Below are 25,808 nucleotides of genomic sequence, written 5' to 3' on the forward strand. Positions count from 1 at the left end.
AGCTTTTAGTCCTCCTGCCTCCTAAGGTGCTCTTTTTTTAAAATCTGCCTTCAAATTGTACTTCTAACTCATCTCCAGGCTAGACACACTCAATGCTCTAACTCCAAGGTTTCTTAACCTTAAAATTACTGACTTTTAGAGCTATAAGCATTATTTGTTGTGGGGGTTGTCCTGAATGCTGAAAGATGTTTAACAGCATCCCTTGCTTCCATGCGCTCTATAGATGCTAGAAGCACTCATCCCCTACCCCCAGATGTGACAACCAAAAATGTCTGCCCTAGTGGAAGAGTAATGCTCTAGTCTAATGAATGACTCCCTTCATCTCTCTCTTATCCTCCCCACCACATTGATTAAGGAGCTCTGAGATCACAAAGCTGTTGTTGCTCTCTTTTTTTTCTCTTTGACCACTGGAGTGTAGGGAATGTGTACTTCTCTATTTCCTTCATTAAAATACAGGGTTATTAAAAATAGAGTATATGCCTTCTAATTTTTGGGTGGTGTTTTTCTCTATTATTGGTGATTGTAAGTTTGTCATGTAGTTTTCAGTATTAGGCCTTCTCTGATTTCTTTTTGGTCCATAGTACAATTACTTTTGTAGCTCTATTTAACTAGTTAATGTACGTCAGCAACCTGCACCACATTATGTGTTTTGTTACTATGGATGGCTCCGTCTTACTACTCCTACAGTCAGTCAAGGCTTCTTTGACCATCATCATTATATGGAGTCTTACACACTCATACCTATCCAAGTACCAAATTTGTATTTTGAAAAAAAAAATAGCATGATCCTTCTAAGCAATTTGCTGTTGGAGTAGAAATCCTTGTAAGATTTAAAATGCTGCTGAATTGACCAGAATATCAAATGGGAAAGACCCCATGATTTCTCAGTCCAGGAGCCAATATAGTTATAAAACCAGGAGACTATTAGGATCTAATGAAATGATACAGATTTTTCTTGGGAGAAACCTTTGGGTAAAACCCTTGTAGAGAATTACAAGCTAGAGGCAAAGATAATTAGGAACACAGAGAACAGTTCTACATGAAGAGTACTGATGAAAGTGGAGCAGTGTCCACCTGGAGACAGAGTACCTATCCACTGGTAGATGCATAAATACATTTCAAAATGCTCATTATTATTTTAGAAAAGCTAAAAGGAGGCTAATCGTGGCATCAGAAATGAAGAAAATAAATGCTGGATGCAAAAATTCCCGAATGGGATAGTGATGGGCTGAGGCACGCAAGAGATTTCACAAATTTCACTGGAATATTTCTGTTGCATAGAGCACTGATTGGTCCCTAATACCCAATAAATGCTCACTATTTAATAACAAAAAGTAATTATCTCTCTGTGGCTAATTTCTGGCCCTTGCTATATATAAGTCATCATGCTGGCAGGACATCTAAAAGGCTGCTTGAAGAACGAAACTTAGCTATGAAGCATATCCTTTTGATTCTACCCTGTGGTGGCTGGAAAGAGCTTATGTACCCTCCTAGGACTATGTTGAGACTTTGAGTATAAAAGGTTGGTAATACTGATGACAGACAGAGAAGACCAGGAAGACCTTGTGCTCATAGTATTACTGTAGAGTCATAAGAGCAATCATGTATAGCTCATACCTGAATTTATCATGTGTTACAATACTTATATGCCTTACACTAAAAAAAAAAAAAAAATCAATGTGGGGCTGGAGAGATGGCTTAGCGGTTAAGCGCTTACCTGTGAAGCCTAAGGACCCCAGTTCGAGGTTCGGTTCCCCAGGTCCCACGTTAGCCAGATGCACAAGGGGGCGCACGCGTCTGGAGTTCGTTTGCAGAGGCTGGAAGCCCTGGCGCGCCCATTCTCTCTCTCTCCCTCTATCTGTCTTTCTCTCTATGTCTGTCGCTCTCAAATAAATTAAAAAAAAATCAATGTGGATGCTATGTGATAGAAAGACCTTCCATGCCCCTCAATTGGCAGAGTTAATATTGTGAAAATGACTGTCATACCAAGAGTATTCTACAGACTCAATGCAATTCCTATCAAAATTCCCATAACATTCCTCATTAAGATAGACCAAACAAAAAAATCAAGAAATTCAAATGAAACAACAAAAAACCACAAATAGCTAAAACAATCCTAAAAAGAGAAAGAATACAGCTGTAGGTATCACAGTACTGCATCTCAAATTATATTACAGGGCAATAATGATAAAAGACATCATGGTACTGGCACCAAAACAGACATATAGATCAATGTAACAGAACAGAGGACCCAGAAGGAAATTCACACTGCTTTGGCCACCTAATCTTTGACAAATGAGTCAAAAACATTCCATGGGGAAAAAAGGCAGCTTATTCAACAAATGGTGCAGGCAAAACTGGATATCTACCTGCAGAAGAATAAAATTAGACCTCTATCCTTCTCCTTGTACAAATATCAAAGACTTCAATCTAAAACCCGAAACACAGAACGTGCTAGAGATAAAAAATATGCAACACTCTCTTGATATAGACATAGGTGAGAACATTCTGAACAGGACTCCAATAGCACTGGAAAAATTCAAAAGTTTCTGCATAACCAAAGCAGTCATCAACAAACTGGAGATCCTACAAAATGGGAGAAAAACTTTGTCAGCTTAACAGGGGGTAAATTTCCAACGCTTATGAAGAACTGCAAAAGTTAAACACTGAGTCGGGTGCAGTGGCACAAGGCTTTAATCCCAGAACTTGGGAGGCAGAGGTAGAATCACTGTGAGTTCGAGGCCAACCTAAGATAACACAGTAAATTCCAGGTCAGCCTGGGATAGAATGAGACCCTACCCCCAAAAAACAAAAATAAATAAATAAAAAGTTAAACACTGAAACAATAAATCTACCAATTACAAAATGAGCTAACACCATGAACAGTATACAAAGGAAGAATCTCAAATGGCCAATAAGTACTTAAAAAATATTCAGGGCTGGAAACATGGCTTGGCGGTTAAGGCGCTTGCCTGCAAAGCCTAAAGATCCATGTTCTACTCTAGATCCCACGTAAGCCAGATACACAAAGGTGAAGCAAGCACAAGGTTGCATATGCCCACTAGGTGGCACAAGCATCTGGAGTTCAATTGCAGTGGCTGAAGCCCTGGTGCACCGATTGGCTCTCTCCCTCTGTCTCTCTCTAAAATAAAATTTAAAAAAAGCAATTAAAAAATTCAAAATCTGTAGCCACCAGGGAATTGCAAGTCAAAATAATTTTGAGATACTGGCTTACCCCAGTCAGAATGGCTATCATCAAGAAAACAGATAACAAATGCTGGTGAGGATGCAGAGAAGGAGGAATCACCATCTACTGTTGGTAGGAGTGCAAGCTAGTACAGCCAGCCTCTATGGGAGTATTTCAAAAAGTTAGAAATAGACCAACCGCATGACCCAGCTATACCACTCCTGGGTATAGGCCTTAAGGACTCACATTTATTTTAGTGATACTTGCACGGCCATGTTCATTGTGGTTCCACTTACAATAGCTAAACATTGGAATAAACCTAGGTACCCATCTACAGATAAAGTGAATAATTAAAACTGTGGCAGAAATACATAATGGGATTCTATGCAGCAGCACAGAAAAATAAATATGTAACTCATGGGAAAATGGACAGATTTGGAAAGAATCATCAGTACAGTGACTCAAACTCAGCAAGATCAAAATGCATTCTCTCAGATATGCAGATCTTACCATGTAATATTTGTAAGTATACATATATAGGGTGGCAAATGGGAATTAAACCTATAAAAATAGAACTGTAATCCAAAGTGAATACAAAAGGTAAGCAGGAAGAAGTGGGGAGAGAAGGGCAAAAGGATATGTGATACAGGGGAGGAGTAAAGGAGAGGGAAGGGGAATAAAAAGATGGTCATGGGCTGGAGAGATGGCCTAGTGGTTAAGCGCTTGCCTGTGAAGCCTAAGGACCCCGGTTCAAGGCTCGATTCCCCACAACCCACGTTAGCCAGATGCACAAGGGGGCGCACATGTCTGGAGTTCGTTTGCAGTAGCTGGAGGCCCAGGCACACCCATTCTCTCTGTTTTGTTCTCTCTATATATCTGCCTCTTTCTCTGGCACTCACAAATAAATAAACAAAAACAAACAAACAAACAAAAAATGGTCATGTAGCAGGCCGTGGTGGCGCATGCCTTTAATCCCAGCACTAAGGAGGCAAAGGTAGGAGGATCGCCACAAGTTTGAGGCTAACCTGAGACTACATAGTGAATTCCAGATCAACCTGAACTAGAGTGAGACCCTACCTCGAAAAACCACCAAAAAACATGATGGTCATGTGACTACAGAAGTAGACACTGGAATGATACTTGTACAAAGCCAGGGGGCACCAAAGACTAGCAGATGCAAAGAGGACTCTGTCCTAGAAGTTTCAATAGTATGGTTTTGAGGATGTCCTAGCCTTATGACTTCTAGAATGTAGAATGATGAGACACTACCTCCTTTATTATGTCTTCCCCCTTTTTCTCTTCCCTTCCCCCCTCCCTCTTTCTTTTCTTGCTTCTTTCACACTGAGCTATATCCCTAGCCCAATTTCTGTTACTTTAAGTCACACGGTTTGTGATACTTTGTTAATACATTACGACTTAGAGTCTTTCACTAAAACTGAAATGAGCCACCTGGATTGGTGGAAGTGACAGGTTCTGTCTGTACTAGTGATTGTACTTGAAATATTGGATATAGTTTTTGGCTCCTTCCACAGACATATAGTGAACATATAATAGATGTTGACTAAGTGGTTACTAATGATAAAGACAGTGGAAAAAATACCATTCCAATGAGTGACCCACAAAAACTCAGGCTAAATGGAAGATCTTTCTACCCCATGAAAGATTAAAAAATAAAATAAAATTTAAGGTATACCGAGACTCAAATGTTCACCAATGAATGAATAGATGAATGAATATAGTACTGTATCTGTTCAAGGAATATTTTGCTATGTGAAAGAAGCCAGACGGAAAAGGTCAATTCATGTGATTTCATTTACGTGAAATATTCAGAACAGGAAAAAAAAAATTCATAGGCATGGAAAGCATATTATCACTCTCCAGGAGTTAGGAGAAGAGAATGTAGAGTAATTGCTTAGTAGGTACGGGATTGCTTCTAGGGCAATAAAATGTTTTGGAACTAGACAAACATGGCGGTTGCATATTATGAGTATACTAAATATAACTGCAATGTTCATGACAGAATGGTTAATTTTATTTTATGTGACTTTTGTCACAACAGAAGAAAACAACATGAAAAAATATCTTGAAAAAGAAAGCTAGTACCTGCTAAATGGTAGGAGACGCTATATACAGAATTGAGCAATCTCTTTGTGTCAATCATATCAAGATCAAAAAGAAATCTACAATTTCATTGTAGTAAAATCCCTTTTGTATTGGACAATTCCCAATGACTTGATATGAAAATTTCAGATTTCCTACACAGCATTAAGGTTCACTCCCTCCCTTCATTTCATGTTTACTTCTTTAAAAGACAAAAATTATTTTCCTGTTTTCTTCTTAAGGATAAACAAGATGCTATGCAAGTAGCTTGGCAACTATCTCACCACTTCTAACTCATTCATCAAACCAGCAATTTGTTTAGGTACACCCATTGTGAAATAGTAACATATGTTGATTTTCAATTCATAATCTCCTCCCCTTTCTCTTGAACAAAAGTCATACATGGTACTCATGTTGTTATAGAAGATTTTAGCAATTCTGCAGTAGACAATAATGTGAAAAACCAAAGGAGTGTCCCAAACTAGGACCCAAAGCATTTTACTGCTTCTCTCAATTAACTGAATTAGCAATTGCATAAAGAGCTTCATTACAGTGTTCCTGTCTTAGGACTGTCCAATTTTATAATGTGCTACTGTCACAAAGCAAGAAATCACATGTGGACATTTTCTCAGCTTCTTATCAGAAATGCACATGTCAATGAGGGCTGAGGAGATTGCTCAGTGGTTAAGTCGCTTGTTTACAAAGTGTAAAGGCCTGGGTTTGATTCCCCAGAATCCATATAAAGCCAGATGCAGAGTGTCACATGCAGCCAGACTTTGTTTGCACTAGCAGGAGGCCCTGGTGTGTGCATGGCTCTCTCCTTCTTTAGAAGTAAATAATATATTAAAAAAAGAGTCAAGGAGAAAAAAATTCCAGTTGGTCTGAAATCTTAGTACCAAAAGAAAATAATTTTTTGAGAAAAAAAGAAAATAACTTTTTGTTTGCCTTTCTGTTTGTTTATTTTTCAAAGTAGGGTCTCACTCTAGTCCAGGCTGACCTGGAATTCACTCTGTAGTCCCAGGGTGGCCTCGAACTCACAGCGATCCTCCTACCTCTGCCTCCCGAGTGCTGGGATTGAAGGCGTGTGCCACCACACCGCGCTCATAGAAATTCTCATGCTTCAGCTTCCTAACTGCTGGGACTACAAGAATAAGGCACCATGCACAGTTTACAATGAAAGACGACTTAAAAAAAAAAAAAACCTAAAGCTTTATTTTTGGTGAAATATGCAATACAGAATCACCTGTGATTCATTTCATATCCATATACATTTGGCTATGTTAAAAAGCCAAACCATGTCCTTAAAATGGATACTGAAATGTTTATCACCTAAGCTCTACCACCAGTGAGTGCAAAAGGGTTTTATTATCTAGTAACATGAATATGCGCCAAACTTTTCACTTCTGTATTTAAAGTACTTCCTATATAACAGAGAATACTCAGAATATGTTTAAAAGTAATTTGTATGCCATTAAATTCCCATGAGTCTAAAGAAACTTTACTGACACCTACAAAACATTTTTAATATATCTAAGAGGAGAACAGTGACATATCCAAAGTCCTGGGAAGAAAAATATCCCAGCTTTTTTTCCCCTAGTAAGTCCAGCAACATGAGTCATAAAGAGAGCCAGCTTTCACATTCCAAGTCAATTCTGGAAAGCACTCAAGTCTACTGCTACCCAGGAGTAAATAATAGTAGATATATTAAGTGAGGATGAAACTGGCACATTGAGAAACTATGGTTTTAAAACCACAAACTTAGCTGGGCGTGGTGGCACGCCTTCAATCCCAGCACTCGGGAGGCAGAGGTAGGAGGATCGCTGTGAGTTCAAGGTCACCCTGAGACTACATATGAATTCCACGTCAGCCTGAGCTAGAATGAGACCCTACATCGGAGGGAAAAAAAAAAAAAAACACACACACACAAGCTTGAATGACATATTTGAAGTTCCCACTAGCTGGGAACTAGAAATGTGTAGTGACTTTTCCCAAATAAGACAGGTATAAACATCTATTTTTGCCCACAGATACCAATTTTATACAATCTGCATATTAACTAGTTTCTAACTTTTGAATTAGCGTATACTGGATACAATAATGGGTTCCGCTGTGACATTTTCGTACATGCATATAATGTACATTAATCACACAACTCCCCTCTTTATATACTCCCTCCCTGGTTTCATTTCTCCATTCCAACTAGTCCCCTTTGTGATTCCATGATATTTTTGTTTACATCTAGAGTCCACATGAGATAGAATATGCAACATTTGTCTGAGTTTGGCTTATTTCAATTAATATGATGATCTCAAATTCTATTTTCTGGCAAATGTCATAATTTCCCTCTTCTTCTTCTTCTTCTTCTTTTTTTTTTTTTGGTTTTCCGAGGTAGGGTCTTGCTCTAGTTCAAGCTGACCTGGAATTCACTATGTAGTTTCAGGGTGGTCTCAAACTCATGGTGATTCTGCTACCTCTGCCTCCCAAGTGCTGGGATTAAAGACCTGTGCCACCACGCCCGGCTATAATTTCATTCTTTATGGCTAAATAAAACCCCTTTGTATATAAATACATTTTATGAATTCATGAATACCAACATATACTGTTCATCCATATGTCTCCAGCAACTATCAAAATTCATGATGTAGGCACTCAATAAATATTTTTTTATTTTTAAAACAATTTTTATCTATTTATTTGCAATCTGGGAGAAGAGAGGGAGAGAAAAGGTAGAGGGAGGGAGGGAAGGAGAGAGAGAGATGGAACAAGAGAGAAAGAAGGAGAGGGGAGGGAAGGAAAAGATGCAAGCAGAGTTTTCTTTATGTTTTAAAAAATATTAGTATTATTAACAATATGTTTCGTATGAATGCATCATGTGTTGGTACCCTCTTTTCCCTTGTCCCTGCCCCTGTTTTGTTGGGGACGCTCCTCGATGGGGTTGCAAGTATTCCCTATGGGGTTGTGTTGTAGGAGCAGCAGTCAGTTATTTTGGGGGGAGGGAATGCCTCTGGCCATGATGTCTCAACCTGTAGCTCTTACAATCTTTCTGCAGGGTATTTTACTATCACAATCAAACTCTAGATTGTATGTGCCAGTTTGTACATCTGGCTTTGTGTGGGTACTGGTGACCTGAACCCAGGTCAGCTGGATTTGAAAGCAAGTGCCTTTAACCACTGAGTTATTTCTCCAGCCCTCAATAAATATTTATAAAAAATTATTTATTTTTTGGGCTGGAGAGAAGGCTTAGCGGTTAAGTGCTTGCCTGTGAAGCCTAAGGACCCCGGTTCGAGGCTCGGTTCCCTAGGTCCCACGTTAGCCAGATGCACAAGGGGGCGCACGCGTCTGGAGTTCGTTTGCAGAGGCTGGAAGCCCTGGTGCGCCCATTCTCTCCCTCTCCCTCTATCTGTCTTTCCCTCTGTGTCTGTCACTCTCAAATAAATAAATAAAAAATTTAAAAAATATATTTATTTTAGAGAAAGAGACAGTATGAGAGTATGGGTGTGCCAGGGCCTCCTGCCACAGGAACTGAATTCCAGACACATGTGCCACTTTATGTGTCTGGTTTTACGTGGGTACTGGGGAATCAAACCCAGGCCATCAGATTTGCAAGCAAGCACTTTTAATGGCTGAGCCATCTCTCAAGCCCTCAATAAATATTTTTTGAGATATGGTCTTGTTACACACCTCAGGCTGGCCTCAAATTCATATTAATGCTCCAGACTCAACTACCTCAAGTTTTGGGATTATAGGTGTACACCACCATATCTGGCACAAATAATTATTAAATAAGAGGCATGATTAAGACCCAGCAACTGAGAGCTTATTAACCAGATGAACATTATCTTGCAAAATAGATGCTTCAGAAAAAAAGGCATAGGAATTCCAATGATTTTTTTCACTGCACAACTGTTTCTGGAAGTATCTCTGGAAAGATACACATTTTTCTTCCTAATAGAAAAGACCAGACATCTCACAAGTCACCACTACCAACTCAAATAGATTAGGGGCCAGGCGTGGTGGCGCACGCCTTTAATCCCAGCACTTGGGAGGCAGAGGTAGGAGGATCGCCGTGAATTCAAGGCCACCCTGAGACTCCATAGTGAATTCCAGGTGAGCCTGGACCAGAGTGAAACCCTACCTCAAAACAAAACAAAACAAAAAAATCAAATGGATTAGGGAAAGGTGAGCTGAGTCCCTCTGTTAGGAATGGCTAATTACAGTGTAACTCACCAGGATGATCTACAACTTTATCAATGTTTCTCTCTGGAAAGAGTAATAAAACTATGGTAAACATCTTAACATGTCACAGTTTTGAGAAAGACAAGCTATTGGGGGGAACAAGTCACTTTGAAATGCTTGTGTTGGTTCACCCATTAAAAAAGGAGACTGAAGGGCTGGAAAGATGGCTCAGTAGTTAAAGGCGCTTGCTTGCAAAGCATGACAGCCTGGATTCGATTCCCTAGTGCCCACATAAAGTCAGATGTATAAAGTGGAGCATGAATCTGGAATTTATTTGCATTGGCAGGAGGCCCTAAGGCTCTCATACTTTCTGTCTGCTCTTTCTTTTCTTTCGTCTCTCTCAAATAAATAAAAATATTTTAAAAAGGAGACTAACTCATAAATTATCACCTAACATATTAACTACTACTAGCAATAATGCCAATGTTTATCAGAAGCCTAATGATCTAATAATTATATATTTTTCTTTAACATTCTCTCACTATGCATGAATGGAACCATAAAAACAGCTAGATTCCTCCCCCTCCCCACCCGAGACAGGATCTCATCCCAGGCTGGCCTTGAACTTGTAATACTGCCAAAGAATGATCTTAAACTTCTGATCCTCCTGACTCTGTTTCCCAAGTGCTATGACAATTAGCAGAATAGAATGTAGTTTTCTTTTAATGTGGAACATGTAAGAATTAGCTGTCATGATGAATTCTTTTTATATCAATCTCATCTCAAGACTTGTATCAGCAGAAGCAAAATATACACAGTGTATCTATTGTGATTCATCAAGCCAAGCTCTAAGGGAGTCACCCTATGTTGTGAACTGATGCTGCCTTTGAGATTTTTAAATTATCTAACTCATCTATTTAAGTTCAGTGAAAACTGAAATACTTCTTAGAAAGTCAGATAGTTTTAGAGGTCAGGAATGTAGCAGTTACATCTCCAACATTACATCAACCTGGGCTTGATGGCAGTTGCCTATAATCATAGCGCTTGGGAAACAGAGGCAGGAGGATCAGAAGGCATGGAGGAGAAGGCACCTAAATTACTAGGGAGATGTTTCTGAACTCTATGCTCCCCAGTTGGGAGTCACTGATAATAGTATGTTTACCTTATCTCATAGGTGTATATATTAATGTGAGGAAAAAGCTTGAGAACCACTAACATATGCAGGGGATGACTTACCACAAGATATGCTCCCTAAGGTCCAGCTTTGCAAGGTTTTCTGGCTCTTACAAAATGGTTTCTGATCAAGTCCAAAGATATCAGTAGTTTATAGAAAGGAAAGGAACCTTTTTTGTAATTATGAAGTTTAAAACCCATTTGAAATATGGGGCCACCCATGAGAATTAATCAAGTTCCTTTATGATACACAGTATTACTTAAGATGTGTGAAAAAAAATAAAACTTTTAATCTTCTTAAAGTCTGGATACTATAAAGAAAACTTAAACCCGGCATGGTAGTGCACACCTTTAATCCCAGCACTTGGGAGGCAGAGGTAGGAGAATCACCGTGAATCTAAGGCCACCCTGAGACGACATAGTTAATTCCAGGACAGCCTGAGCTGGAGTGAAACCCTACCTCGACCCCCCCCAAAAAAAAAGAAAACTTGAGTGTAGTATTAGGGTGCTTCCACAAGACAAATCCACTTTCCAGAGCTAAAAATGGGTAAACAATCTTCCACTTCTTTCTGCATAGTACTTTAGCATCAAGAGATTGTTACCTCAGGTCTAAGTACAGCTTTCATGCAGACTGGACAAAGAGGCCCATTTCGGGAGAATTGAAGGGGAAGGCGCCGAGTTCGACTGAGACATGTTGGCTCCTCACATATCAACCAGCCCTGGAGAGACAAGACAGAAAACTTGCATTTTACCATCATCAGTGATCAATAAATAAATGAATCCATTTGTTACCAGGTATTTTAACCCAACTTTATTTACAGATTGGGAAATAGCTCTAGTTCCCTCTCTCTCTGGAAATGTTAATTAAATTTATGCCCAGAATTTAAAAGTTAGAAAGTCTGGGAAGATGGCTGAATGGTTAAAAACACTTGCTTACAAAGCCTGCTGGCCTAAGTTCAATTCTCAAGCTACCCATGCAAACTAGATGCAAAACTTTATGCCTAAAAACATTACTTTCAAATAATAAAAAAATTCATTCAGTCAGTAACAGAAAGCTTAACTTTTACCTTCATTCAGTAGGCTAAACTGTTTTACTTACTAATTTAAACTTTTCAGGTAGAAAATATCTATAAATTCTTATAAAACTTCTGTTTGCCCAGAATTGTATTAAATGTTATGAAGAACGGGCTAAAGAGGTACCAAGCACAGTTTCAGGAAATTATAATCTACATAGGAAAGCATGGTCCACACAGACTAATAGCATTTCATTCCAGAGAAGAGATACTCATGCTGAAGACAATCACAGAATGACCCAGAATAAAGAATGGGTAGTTTTGAGTCACTGGCAATTGGTCATTTTAATTCCTAAAAAACTAATAACTACAACTTTTATTTAAAGACATTATATTTAAATATTTGACACTCACATGAATTTACAAGTAACACACAGAGTCTAATGACATTAATACTTTCTTCAAAAATGCTGTTAGGTCATGAGAGCAGCTCACAATTGGCCTCTCAGAATTATGAGAGAAACATGAGCTTGGAATGCAGTTCTGTGGTGGTAAAGCACTTGCCTAGCAGGTATGAGACAAAAACCCACAAAATAGCTTCTTAGACATAAAGAATAGTGAATAGTGGGCTGGATAGATGGCTTAGTGGTCAAGGCACTTACCTGCAAAGCCAAAGGATCCAGGTTAGATCCCCCAGGACCCACGTAAGCCAGATGCACAAAGTCATGCATGCACCTAGAGTTTGTTTGCAGTGGCCGCAGGCCCTGGTGCACCCATTCTCTCTATCTGCTCCCCCAACAAATAAAATAAAATAAAATAAAATAAAATAAAATAAAATAAAATAAAATAAAAAGGTTAAATACATACATAAATAAAGGAATAGTGAATAGTTGAGCTGCTAACTGGAACAGGTATCATATTTTAAGATTTTTGAAAGAGTTTCACTACACAGCCCAAGATGGCCTCAAACTCATGACACTTCTGCCTCAACCTACTAAGTAAGTATATTGATAAAGACAACAGTGGAATTCTAACAAACTGTGTATGAAAGAGGTCCAACTGAACTACTTTTTTACCATTCATTTTGGTCTCTTCAAATATATTTGACATCTGCAGCTCTATATGCTTTGGCATATATAGTTAGTTAACAATTCCAATCACAGATGTAAATAAGGAAATCAGGTAGACAGGTAACAACTCTCAGGTTTTTTGTGTTTATTTTTTTTTATTCGAGATGGGGTTTCACTATGTAGCTTACACTAGCTTCAAACATATCATTCTCCAGCCTCAGCCTCCTAAGTAGCTGAGCTCATAGGCAAGCGCCACTACACCTGGCTCACTATCATGTATTGAAGCAGAAAATTAAGTACCAGAATTAATCTTGGAAGTTTAAGTTCTCGTTACTTCCTGAGACAGGGTGTCACTATGTCACCCATGCTGGTCTCAAACTCACTGTTGTCCTGCCTCCACCTCCCAAGTCACAACCATATTAGCTCAGGAAGTTAAATTATCATAACTTTTAAATATTTTACTTTAATTTATTTGACAGAGTGAGGCAGATAGAGAGAGAGAGAGAAAGAAAGAGAGAGACAGAGAATAGGCATACCAGGGCCTCTAGCAACTGCAAACGAACTCCAGACACATGTGCCATCTTGTGCATCGAGTTTACATGGGTCCTAGGGAATTGAACCTGGGTCCACTGGCTTTGCAGGCAAAGGCCTGAACTGCTAAACCGTTTCTCCAGCCCTCATTATTATTTTTTAATGTTAAGTTCAGAAAGCTTAAATTCATTTCAGATGTTTTTGAAATGATTCCATCAATGTACTACAACTTCATAATTCACTGGGTGAGCTGCCAAACAGCGAGTTGCTAAGTTGTCATTTCACCTGTTTTTAAAAGCAAACACCTAACTCTATCTATCTCTGACAGAATTACTAACTAAATGTCCTTTCAAATCATATAGAAAACAGATAATATAATTTGTCTAGACTTCCTACCAGTTATAATTAACATTAAAGAGGTCTTTTTTTTCTTTGTCACCTCTCTATTTAGTGCTTATTTGGCTTTGTTTGTACTTACTATCTGTTAATCTCCCTTTACAAATGACAACAATAACTAGTGCTATTATGCATGGAAATTAAACATGCTGATAACTGTGTGAAGAGAACTGGTGCCGAGAACAATATAAGAAGCCTGTAACTCTTTATGCCTCTTGTTTTATTTTGATTATTAAGCTTTTGGTCATGGTGTATTTTAAAGAAAATTCTTCCTTGGGGGAAAAATGCCCTAATTGAGTTTGATACACGATTTGCTTTGATTCAATTTTGTCTTGTACATTTTGGTTAACTCTTTTTTCCATGGGGGGAAAAAAAAAGTTAACTGACAATGCTGTTTAATTTTCAAGAAACATTTGTATTATTAAAAATAAATATGTCAGGTCTTTTGAAAGAATTCCATGATGGGGCAAACCTTAAATTACAAAAATCCCTTAATGAAGCAAAGTAAACAACAATACTGATCCTGTATAACCTCCATTTACATTATCATTTACAATGACAATACTAATCTTATTTTCATTTTCCATTTTGAGAAACCATTCATGCCAAAGGCCATATGGACAAGTCAGTGGGAAATAAAATTTGTTAATAATAAGTTTGTTGGAAGATCAACCTATACAAAGGTTTGGGCTTAAGGATAAACCTTTAAAACCATTGTAAGAATGCATGCCTTTCATATATGTCACCTTATGTAACACCACATCAAAACTGTTGTAACCAAAAGGAATAAGGCTATCAAGTGTTCAGTTGCATGGATTAATCATTTTTATAAGTAGAAGCTTCAAAAGAGATGAAATTAGACTGTCCAACAGCAGAAGAAATACATGACAAAACACGTAATGCTCTATAACCTGTTGCTTTACTCTCAGCATCACTAATTCTTTAAAATCATTGTGTATAAAATCATGTCAAATACTGATTGGGTTTGATTGCTAAATTATATTTCTGAAGTCTCAAATGGTTTCTGTCTGCACATGCAGACAGAAGAGATCGATTTCCACTTGTAACTGAGGGATTCTTGGTAGTTGCACCTTAAATAAACAGTTGCTCATTTGTGTACATTTGTATTATTGGAAGAATGCACACATACAGAAATCATCCAGATCTGGAAACATGGTATATAGTGCACACTCAAAAATATGTTTCAATAAACAGAAGTAATAAAATAAAAATGATGGGCTGGGAAGATTGTTCAGCGGTTAAGGTGTTCACCTACAAAACCTGAGGACTCAGTTTTGATTCCCCAGTACCCACATAAGCCAGTTGCACAAGGTGGCGCATGCATCTGGAGTTCATTTGTGGTGGCTGGAGGCCCTACCACACCTATTCTCTATCCCCCTCCCCGTAATAAATACATACATACATAAGTAAAATATCTAACCTGGGCATGCTCATGTATGAACCCTTAGCACTTGGGAGGCAGAGGCAGGTGCATTGCTATGAGTTCAAGGCCACCCTAAGACTAGATAATGAATTCCAGGTTAGCCCAGGCTAGAGGGCGAGACCCTACCTTGAAAAACGAAAACAACCAACAACAAAAATAAACTAAATGAGGGCTGGAGAGATGGCTTAGCGGTTAAGCGCTTGCCTGTGAAGCCTAAGGACCCCGGTTCGAGGCTCGGTTCCCCAGGTCCCACGTTAGCCAGATGCACAAGGGGGGCGCACGCATCTGGAGTTCGTGTGCAGAGGCTGGAAGCCCTGGCGTGCCCATTCTCTCTCTCTCCCTCTATCTGTCTTTCTCTCTGTGTCTGTCACTCTCAAATAAATAAATAAATAAATAATTTAAAAAAAATAAACTAAATGAAAATGCTGAGCAACTTTATGAAAAAATAATACATATTGGGTGTAAAATTCACAGGAAAAATATTCACAATAGTTTCTGCACTTTTTATTATTTATAATAATAATAGATTAATATATTATTTAAGTATAGCAAGGGTTCTTCTCCCATTCCCAGTAAGTCACCAGTTCTGTCCATTGGTCTTTCATCTACAACCCAATTACTACCAACCTCATCCAAGCACTGATCTTAAAACTATTCTACTGCAGTAACCACCTCCCTGGGTTTCCTAACATTCTCTCCCACACCAAATGCAAACAATGGCAAGTGTAGTTGCCTAGGGCTCCTCACACCTTATTTAAAATCTTTGCATATGTCATGTGTATATCTGTGTTTTCATGTGGACACACATGTGCCATGATGTGTATAAAAGTCAGAGGAAAACCCCCAATTGTCCTTTCTCATCTTTCCACCTTGTTTGAGGCAGAGTTTCTTGTTCACTGATGTGAATGGAAGACTGCCTATTCAGTCTATGAGCTTTCAGGGTTCCCCTGTCTCCAACTCCATCTCACTGCAGGAGGGCTGGGATTACAGATGCTTACTATTGTATCCAGAATTTTGTGTGTTGTGGGGATTTGAACTTGGATGCTCTACCCAGTGAGTCATGTTCTCAGCCCTCATACAATCAATACCTTGATCACATCATCTTCCCATCATACTTAAGAACAAACTCATTGGCCAGCCTTTAAAATGTTACTACCTTATCCCAGACCCACTTTCTTGTCATTCTTAACACAAACTCAAACTCTTAACATAAAACATTGCTTCCTGAGATTGTCTTTTATCTCCCTGACACTGCTCATGTTACAGAACCACTGATTCAAATGCCCATCCTTGAATATCAATTCTATTCTTCTGTAAAGTTTTTCCCACCCACTAGGGCTTCTCCCTTTATTCCACTACACATTGAACCCACACTGCTTTGCCCTGACCCCTAATCATCTTATTTTACACCTCTAACAGGTCATTCTCTAGGAATGACCTGATTTGGATTTACTAGTGTCCTTCCTAGTATCTAATAGAATCACTCTCAGTATAGAATACAAAACTAAGGTCATGGCACTGCATTCCAACTTATTAGTGAATCTGACTAAGCCATCAAAGCTTTTATTAAAACCTTAGTGTCCTCACCTATAAAACAGAAAGTAATAATATTAAACCCATTAGTATTGTTCATAAATTCAAATAAAACTCTCAAAAATGTTCATTAAAGAGCTACATTGTTGAGTTATAGCTAATAATGCACTACTTATTAGAGGTATACTATTTTAGCCAGCCAAGAGCCTAGTCATCTTTTAGGGAGTGTAATTCAAAATGCAGAACTACAATTATGGATAAATAATAAGATTAAGTGGAGCTCTTTCTCAACTTGACTAGAAAATATTGACAACTATGTGATCAACTTAAATGAAAATACTCTACTTTTTTTCCTGATAAGGTTCTACTTAGTATGAAGTAATGGGTGGCAGAATAAATAATGTGGGAAGAAGAAAAGGGCCTTGCCTTATTTTCATATCCACAGAGATCTTCAAGAAACAACACAGTTTTGCTATGATGTACAATGTAATCTAATCATATTGGCTCTCTAGGTGTACAGGGACAGAGTAAAAGGGCAAAGTCTACAAACCTGCATGCTCTTTCAGGATCTATTATATCATTATATCACTGTTAGTTTTTATCAGTGCCCATCAAATGCTTCTCTTCTTAAACCATGTGCAGTCAGAAAACATCAGACTCTCTTCTCACCCAAAAGCATTTATAAATGTTCTGGGGTTCCCTTGCAAGCACGTTTTTTTTCTTTCACAGAATTATACCCAGTGTAAAAAAAAATGGGTCTGCTTATAGACTGCACAGTATGGGCCCACAGCTGCTTTTGAAGAATGACATGTTGTGATTTGGGAGTTCCAGAAATAATAATAATAAAAAAAACAAATTGCTTTCTGACCCACATTTGCACCCAAAACTGGGAGAAAATTTCCCTAAGATCTCCAGGGGGAAGTTTTAGCAGGAACATAATTTTGCTTTTAAAGTTAAATCTTCTATACTGCGACATGCTGGCATGTCAAAGAGCGATTATTAAGTCTCAGAGAGGTGCCAGACTAGGAGATGAATGGGCAAATCAGGAAAAATAAATATATAAACTATTCACCAAAGTTAATACAAAAATATTTTAAACAAAATCTTAAACAAAACAGACGTGAAAAGTGCCTTGTCGTTCAATGTAAGAATTCTACATATTATTAAAATTGATTTTTTTAAGTAAGACATCTCTTTAAATGAACAGTCGTATGTCATTTCATCCAAGTTATTTGAAACTTATTGATTGTATCATTTGTGCAAGGACTAGACTCTGCCATCAGTTTGCTGAAAGGATAATGGAGCACTCCCAAACTGTTATGACAGGTTAGATGCAAACAGTGGTCCTCATTTAAACACATAGAATGGTACTACAAGTGGACAAATTCCAACCTCAGCAATTGTATACTACATGATAAATTAGCAACCTGGTCTGCGTTGCCTCACATCAAATTTAATACCATAGTCTTGCTATTTTAATTTGCAATCAGAGCTCAAGCATCAGAAGATATGCCTGAGGTACATTAAAGAGCCCCATGCAAGCCATCTTCTCTTGCTATACTGTGAGCACAGAAAGCCAACAATTACCAGCAATTGTATTTTACCACTGTAGGACAATACTAGAACAGTTAAAATTGTCTCAATGCACACAGCTGGGGAAAATATACTTAAAATGACTTTATATAGAAAATTACATTTTTTTTGGGGGGGGAGAAAGTTCAATGGAGGACATGTATCTTTCTGTATTGGCAGCTAAAAACCACACTTAGTATATTCAAGCCTATTCTATAAAATACTCTCCCTATTCATCCAACTCAAAAGCAAGCTACTTTCTTAGAGTAGAATAGGTCACAACTAAGTACACAGTACCTTGCTTCAGGGATAATTCCGCTTTGTCTGTCAACAAAGCACAAAGAACCCAGCCATGTACTGGGAATCCTAGAGATCTAACAAAATACAAATAAGGATACAAGATTTCATAGTTACTCTGCTTTCACTTTACATGAGAAACTGAAAGTATTTCCCTCTCCACACTCCATTCATCTCTATTGTATCCTCAATCTTTTCATAGAAGACTTTTCCTCCCTTATGTGAAATGGGGATGTAATATTCCAACTGCAATGAATGTCCAACTTTTCAACATGAATAGTGATAAACAGATTTGTCAGTTAAGGCATATAGTCATTTCAACAAGGAAAAGGAAGAAAGAATCAAAGGGAATGAGATGGTAAAGTAGCTACTCTGGTGCTTATATTAATACCACTTAAAAATATATATTTTTTAATTTGCAAGGAGAGAGAGAGGAAGGGAAGAGAGGGAGAGACACTAAGAGAATGAGTGGGCCTTCTGCCACTGTAAGCAAACTCCAGATGCATGCACCACTTTGTGCATCTGACTTTACGTGGGTGCTAGGGATTTAAACCCAGGCTGAAAGGCTTTGCAAGCAAGCACCTTTAACCACTGTCATCTCTCCAGTCTCTATATTAATATCATAGTGGTTTTACCTCTAAGAGAAATTGTTCATTATTTCTATCATCTCAAGTCTTCACTCTTGAAAAAAGTATCACCTTAGCTATGTATTCATAATAATAAACTTCAACAGCAAGGTCAAGGTCCATTTTCATGTGTGTGTAACAGACAAAAACTGGAAGGACTGTAAAATGCTAGCACTGGTTATGGTTAGGGCATTTCTTCTGTTTCTGTATTTTCTAAGTTTTCTATACAAGCATATAGTGTTTTTACAATCTGAAAACTATTATTGAGTCAACAGCTTTCAATATTATTGAATCACTAACACTTGTGAAAAAACATTCTGAGGCCGGGCGTAGTGGCGCACGCCTTTAATCCCAGCACTCGGGAGGCAGAGGTAGGAGGATCACCGTGAGTTCAAGGCCACCCTGAGACTACAGAGTTAATTCCAGGTCAGCCTGGACCAGAGTGAGACCCTACCTCACAAAACCAAAAAAAAAAAAACAAACAAACAAACAAAAAAAAAAACATTCTGAGCTGTATCTCATGTATTGTTGTTGCCAAGATGAATTTTCAAGGAATATGACTATGGGGAAAAAGGGAACATAAAAGTTTTCCTACTAAAGGCAAAAATAGGTCAATATAATCACATAAGCAGTTCTTAAGTTGACAGCAGCAGGGCATGTATTAGTTAGTATTAGAATCACTTATTAACATAAGCCACTGAGGAAAATGCAGTCTTTTATGAAATATGATGTTTATGTTTTTTTATGATTGTTGATCTCTAAAGATAGGTAATAAATCAGTTCTAAAGAGAGGAGCTTTGTTCCTCTTGCCCTCATCCCTGTATGCACACAGATCAACCATGTACTGGTGTAGAAATCAAATTAAAAAAAAATTCAACAAGAAGGGCATGGATAGTCTTCTTGACCAGAGAGTTTTCCTTTGCTGAAGTTCAGCTAAAATTAATTTTCAATTTTGGTTTTTATTAGTTGGTAAAATCATATTTGCTAGCATAATTTAATGTATTATGCCTTTGGGTACTGAACAACAAATGTTAAAAGTGAACAATCTATGCTTCATAAAGCCAGAATGAGTTCACACCATCACCAGGCAATGTTTGTTCATTTAACTTTAATTATTTTCTCCTTGAGAATGGTACTAATGAAACTGAATATCTTTCATGGTCTCGAAGGGCCGTTTGAATAGTCTGTAAACAGAACTAAGGGTAGACAAGAGATCTGGCTGAGCCAGGAGGTTGCTAGGTGATGCAGAATGTAAACCCACAAACTTGTTAAGGTTTGCTTTGCTTTCATGCCACTTTCACACACTCTCAAAAGTTTTGAGAATTGATTTTTCAGGTAGTCATTACAAAAAAAGGACACCCTCCCTCCCAAATTCACTCCCTGCAGATGCTTTGCTACATTCAAAAGAGATGAAATCCATCTGACCTTTGGCTGTAACATGGGAAACTTTGGGTTTTACACAAACACAGGATTACATGTTTTCTGGATGCCTATAATTTAAGAAAAAACTCAAGATAGATTTTAATATTTCTCCCTCATCTAAGACTAAGTAAAATTGATGCTTGTTTTTAGAAAATTATGTGATCACGGCTTAGGAGATTTGGAGCACTGAATTTCAAAGCCCATGGCAAATACCTCAGCACAGATCATCATGGTGACAACCCTTTTGGTTTAGCTCCTTTCCTTTTCCGGCCTGCAGCAAGTGTGACTGCTTGTGCGGCTTCTCCTTCCCACCCCTTCCCCCAACCTCCTTTTTAAGTAGCTGATCAGAGATTGTCCAGTAAGAGCACTTTATTAGATCATCAGCCAGAGGGGTTCACAAGTACTGAGAGCAATGGGCTCAAATGCTGCACATCAGTTTTAATAGACCAGGGGCTACTAGTAAACTGCAGATACTGCTGAGAACTTTCCATGCACTGAACTCTTGAAAAAGCACCGTCTCTCCAGCTTAAATGCAGCTGCCTCTTTCAATGCCGCAAATGGGTAAATTTGACAAAAAAGCCACCATTAAGACTACATGAAAGGCTCAAGACAACATCCTTTCAATGCTTTGTACTTCAGTAATCAGATGTACTTACTCACCCCCTCCCCCAAACCCGATCAAGAACTATTTCTGAATGGTAGGAAATAATTCCACTTTGTACATCTTTTAGTTAATCAAGACTTTCTATTCAGCAATTTGACCTTTTGTTCAAAACAGGATTATCAGTTTTTTCGCCAGTTACCAAGGGCGACTCGCATGGTGAACATAATTGCAATAATTTGCAAAACACCATGGCAACCCACATTACAACTAGGTAAATACTGGGCTTTTGTGCTACATTGTTATTTTCAGAGATGCTGAAGTCAAAGAACGAATGACAAATGAACACAAAATTTATATTTGCTTTGTCTCAAAAGAGAAGAAAATTGATAACAAGAATTGGGGGGAAACCGACTACAGCTGTAATTTCTAACTTGATTAATTAGGATGGTAACAGTCCTTAACAGTATATTCAACAAACAGCCCTGACTTCGTCTCTCCACCCACCTCTCTCTATACCACTACCACTATTCCCCCACCCCAGACAAATTTTTTCAGCTTGGAGAACAAACATCCCCCATTTGCTCTTTTCTTCAACTTAATGGAATCCTTAATTGCAGAATATTGTTCTCCTGCTCTTCACAGCAATGAAAACGACAGAAAAGAGGAGAGTGCCAGGGCAGACAGGGAGCTACAGTCATTTTTTTCCTGCCTCTTTTGGACACCCCAGGCCCAATGATGAGACGGCATTTTCCTGGTATCAGCAGCTGTTTTGTAGCAGACAATAAAGTAAAAAACTAGTTAGATTTCCAGAAAAGCCACCTTCTGACAACACAAGGTAAGTCTACATGCCGAGATGAAGTTTCATAATTTAAATGCCAGAACATAAAATGAGGAAATAATAATAATAAAAACCATATGTTTTCTTGTAAAGAAATTAACTGTGGTTCTATCCAAAAAGCTGTTGAAATGTGTATTTGCGATCCGAGGAAGATGTTCAACAGTATCACCAGTGGGCTGAAAACAACTTTAGACTGAGATTCCAATTCACAAAAAAATTTAAAAATATAAACAGGGTGAGTACTCAAAATTAGTACAAAAGTCAAAATCATATTTTTAGCAAATAAGCAGCTTTACAAATAGCATTATAATCTTTTGAGTAATATGTGATTAGAAAAAAAAAGTTAGATCAGAATGTTAGCTCATATGAAAGGCACGTTCCATTCTGTAGTAAAGGAGTCGCTTTTTTTCCCCGAGGGGCACACATTCTGTTATAATGCCTCACTTTTTGGAAATTATCAAAACTGACTTTCTTCTACAAACTGTAGTATTCAGAGATGAGAAAAGAAAAACACACACAGCAAGGGCTTGCAGAAGTTATACTGCCGAGATCTCAAGAGATAAGCAGCTGCGGGGGCATTCTGAACACAGCCCAGCCTTTCCTTCATCTGCTGCCTCCTAACTAGGAAGAGCCAAATGAGAGTCTCCGAAACAATTTGCATATTTCTCTTAACTTCTGAAAAATCAAATGAACCTGATAGTATAATGGGTCCATTCTTATTTTGTCAGGGCTGAAAATTCCCACACACATCTCGAAGCTTTTGCTTGGAGAAATCACAATGTAACACTCTTCAGAATATGCCTCCGAAATTGTGGATACTGTGATTTCTTGTGAGTAGAAATCCTCCTCTGCCAGTGACAGCCTCTTTACACTATGAAAATACATTTTATTTTCTGTATTAGTTCCAAATTTATGATGTCTCTATTAAGGGACTTCCTAACAAAAGTTTCATGGTAAAGAAAATAAATGATAAAGTGGTGAATATGCCTTTTGTACTTTTTGATAAAACAGAATTGATACTAGATCATAAAGTGAACCTAAAATTTCCACCACACTTGAAAGTTCTTTAAGAAACCCTTATGTATAAATGAAATACTATATTAATCTTTTCAGAATTTTTTTCACATAATAATTACCTAGTATACCTGCCCCCTCTGCAACCTTTAATGGTTTCTGTTCCAGTTCTTTTATTTCCTTCCTTTCTTTTGGCTAACAGGTTGGGATGCTCTTTGCCATCTACTTGCTTAGAAAGGTTTATCTACAAGGAGTGGTAACATCTGACCTTCTATAATAATAATACATTGCTCAAGTCTCTAAACCAGCAATGGGAATTACCTAGCAGGTGGACTGCATTTCTTCTTCAACTCAGTCCCCATGGGCTCTTTAGGATGAAAGTTGCTATGTAATATGAAAGCTATCTGTTAAATCTGTCTATTACCCCTGTCCCAAATCCTTGCTCTTGAAATCTCAACTTTGGCTATACACTGGAATCACCAAGAGGCATTAATACAGATGGTTGGGCAACACCTTATGAGCTTCTTATTGAAGTCTTGGGCAGGACTTGAGAATCTGCATCTCTAACAAGTTCCCAGGTGACACTTGCTGTTGGGCTTCAACTTTGAGAACCACCAGAATGGCACTGGGGTTCTAAAAAGCTCCCCAAGGTTGAGAATCACTGTTCTGCATAAATTTCATTCCCTCCACTGTTTATTATTAGTTTCTGAGCAATGAACCCCATAAGACTCAATTCTGACTTAATTCTAGTTTAAAAAGACCAATTATTTTAAACGGTTTACATCATATATATATAAACTATGAAATAGTCTACATTCAGTACCATAAAATTTTAAGAGTGCTGATTAAAACATAAAGTAGGGCTGGAGAGAGATGGTTCAGTGGTCAAAGTGATTGTCTACAAACCCCAATGATCTGGGTTCAATTTCCCAGTACCCACATAAGCCAGATGCACAGAGCAACACATGCATCTGGAGTTTGTTTTCAGTGGGTAGAGGCTCTAGGGTGCCCATTCTCTCTCTTTCTGTCTCTGTGTGTATCTCTCTGCTTGTAAATAAAAATAATAATAATAAAATAGGGACTGGAGAGATGGCTTAGCAGTTAAGGCACTTGCCTACAAAGCCAAAGACCTCAGTTCGATTCCCCAGTACCCACATAAGCCATATACACAAGGTGGCACATGAATCTGGAGTTTGTTTGCCGTGGCTGGAAGTCCTAGTGCTCCCATTCTCTCTGTGTCTCTCTCTTCCTCTCTGTCTTTTTTCCTTCTCTCAAATAAATAAATGTTTTTTAAAAGTAAAAAAAAAATATTAAGAGTGACCACAATTACAATTTTATGATTTTTAGTTAACTGCATAAGAATGTGTGTGTGCATGCACTCATCCATGCCAGGGTCTCCTGCCACAGCAAATGAATGCCAGGTACACCTTGCATCTGGCTTTACAATGGGTGCTAGGAAAGTGAACCCAGACTGACAGGCATTGCAAGCAAATGCTTTTGCCACTGAGCCATGTCCATGTCCCCAATCCCCATTTTTATGATTTTTGTTTTGTTGGTGTTTTTTTTTTTTTTTTTTTTTTTTGGTTTTACGAGGTAGAGTCTCACTCTAGTCCAGGCTGATCTGGAATTCACTAGGAAGAGTCTCAGGGTGGCCTCGAACTCATGGCAGCGATTCTCCTACCTCTGCCTCCCGAGTGCTGGGATTAAAGGCGTGAGCCACCACGCCCAGCTTTTATGATTTTGACATGCCATATGAAACAATATACTTAAGCCCTAAAATTTAAAGGTAGTAGGGACTTCATAAGTCTAGTATAATCATTTATATCTAAGGAAAATGAGGTCCAGACAGAAGTAAAATCGTTACACTGTCATATGGCATGTGGACTGAACTTCCAGCCCAGTGTTTATGCTTTCCACATGTGCTGCTCAACACATGAGACAGTAGACTACCATGGTTCTTAAGCACTAAGAACGTGCCTCCTCCAAACTGCGATGTGTCGCTGGCTACAGGAATCAGCAAATTTCAGACTTAGTCCAAAAAATATAAAATATTTTATTAATGTGCTATATACTCATCACAGAAATCATGATAATATAATGCTTGATGGATACATTTGTTCAAACATGAAATGTGTAAAACAAAGAGCAAGATAAACTATGGACTATACCTATGGATAATGATGTCAGTGTAGGTTCATTATGTGTAGCAAATACATCACTCTTGTGGAGGATGTTATGGAAATATGCATGTGAGGTGGGTAGGAAATCTCCCTTGTGATCCTAAAACTGTTCTGAAAAACTGCAATTTTAAAAAGCCTTCCAAACCCTAAGATTTTACACTCTATAGTATCCTTTTCTAGGTAAGTTTTTGATCTGGAATTTGTTTTAGAATAATAAGGAAGGAAAAGATTCAGCCATACCTTTCCCAGATGATTATTGCCTACTAATATGAATATTTGCCTACTAGTATGAATATGAATAATAATATTTATAAAATATTAATTACAATTTTGGATCTACTTCTAAACCAGTCTATATCAATAAATAACCAAATATTTCTGCAACAAAATACTGTAGCTACTCCAAACTCCTAAAAATTGTAAAAAGTGGTAGGTCCTATAGTTATTTTCTTTGTCAAAATGTTCCAGTGATTTTTTTTAAGCCTATACCAAGGACATTATTATGTATAATACCTTAATTCAATTCCAGAAATGAATCTCACACTGAATGGAATAAGAAGTTAAATTTACATTCATTTTACCACAAAAATGTTGCCTAAAAGTCAAGTGGAAACTCCACAGTGAATTTAGTT

At 38.0% G+C, this 25,808-nt stretch overlaps 1 protein-coding gene across 1 annotated transcript in view; it reads right to left on the bottom strand.

The window, feature by feature from the left end:
- The window catches only part of Pola1 (DNA polymerase alpha 1, catalytic subunit), a 357,662-nt gene that overhangs the window by 132,474 nt on the left and 199,380 nt on the right, over positions 1–25,808 (bottom strand). Inside the window, exon 35 of the mRNA XM_045140429.1 lies at positions 11,239–11,355. Coding sequence (XP_044996364.1) covers positions 11,239–11,355 — 117 coding nt within the window. The remainder of the gene's footprint in view (positions 1–11,238; positions 11,356–25,808) is intronic.

This window comes from Jaculus jaculus, chromosome X, assembly GCF_020740685.1.
Source record: "Jaculus jaculus isolate mJacJac1 chromosome X, mJacJac1.mat.Y.cur, whole genome shotgun sequence".
Classification (NCBI taxonomy): domain Eukaryota; kingdom Metazoa; phylum Chordata; class Mammalia; order Rodentia; family Dipodidae; genus Jaculus; species Jaculus jaculus.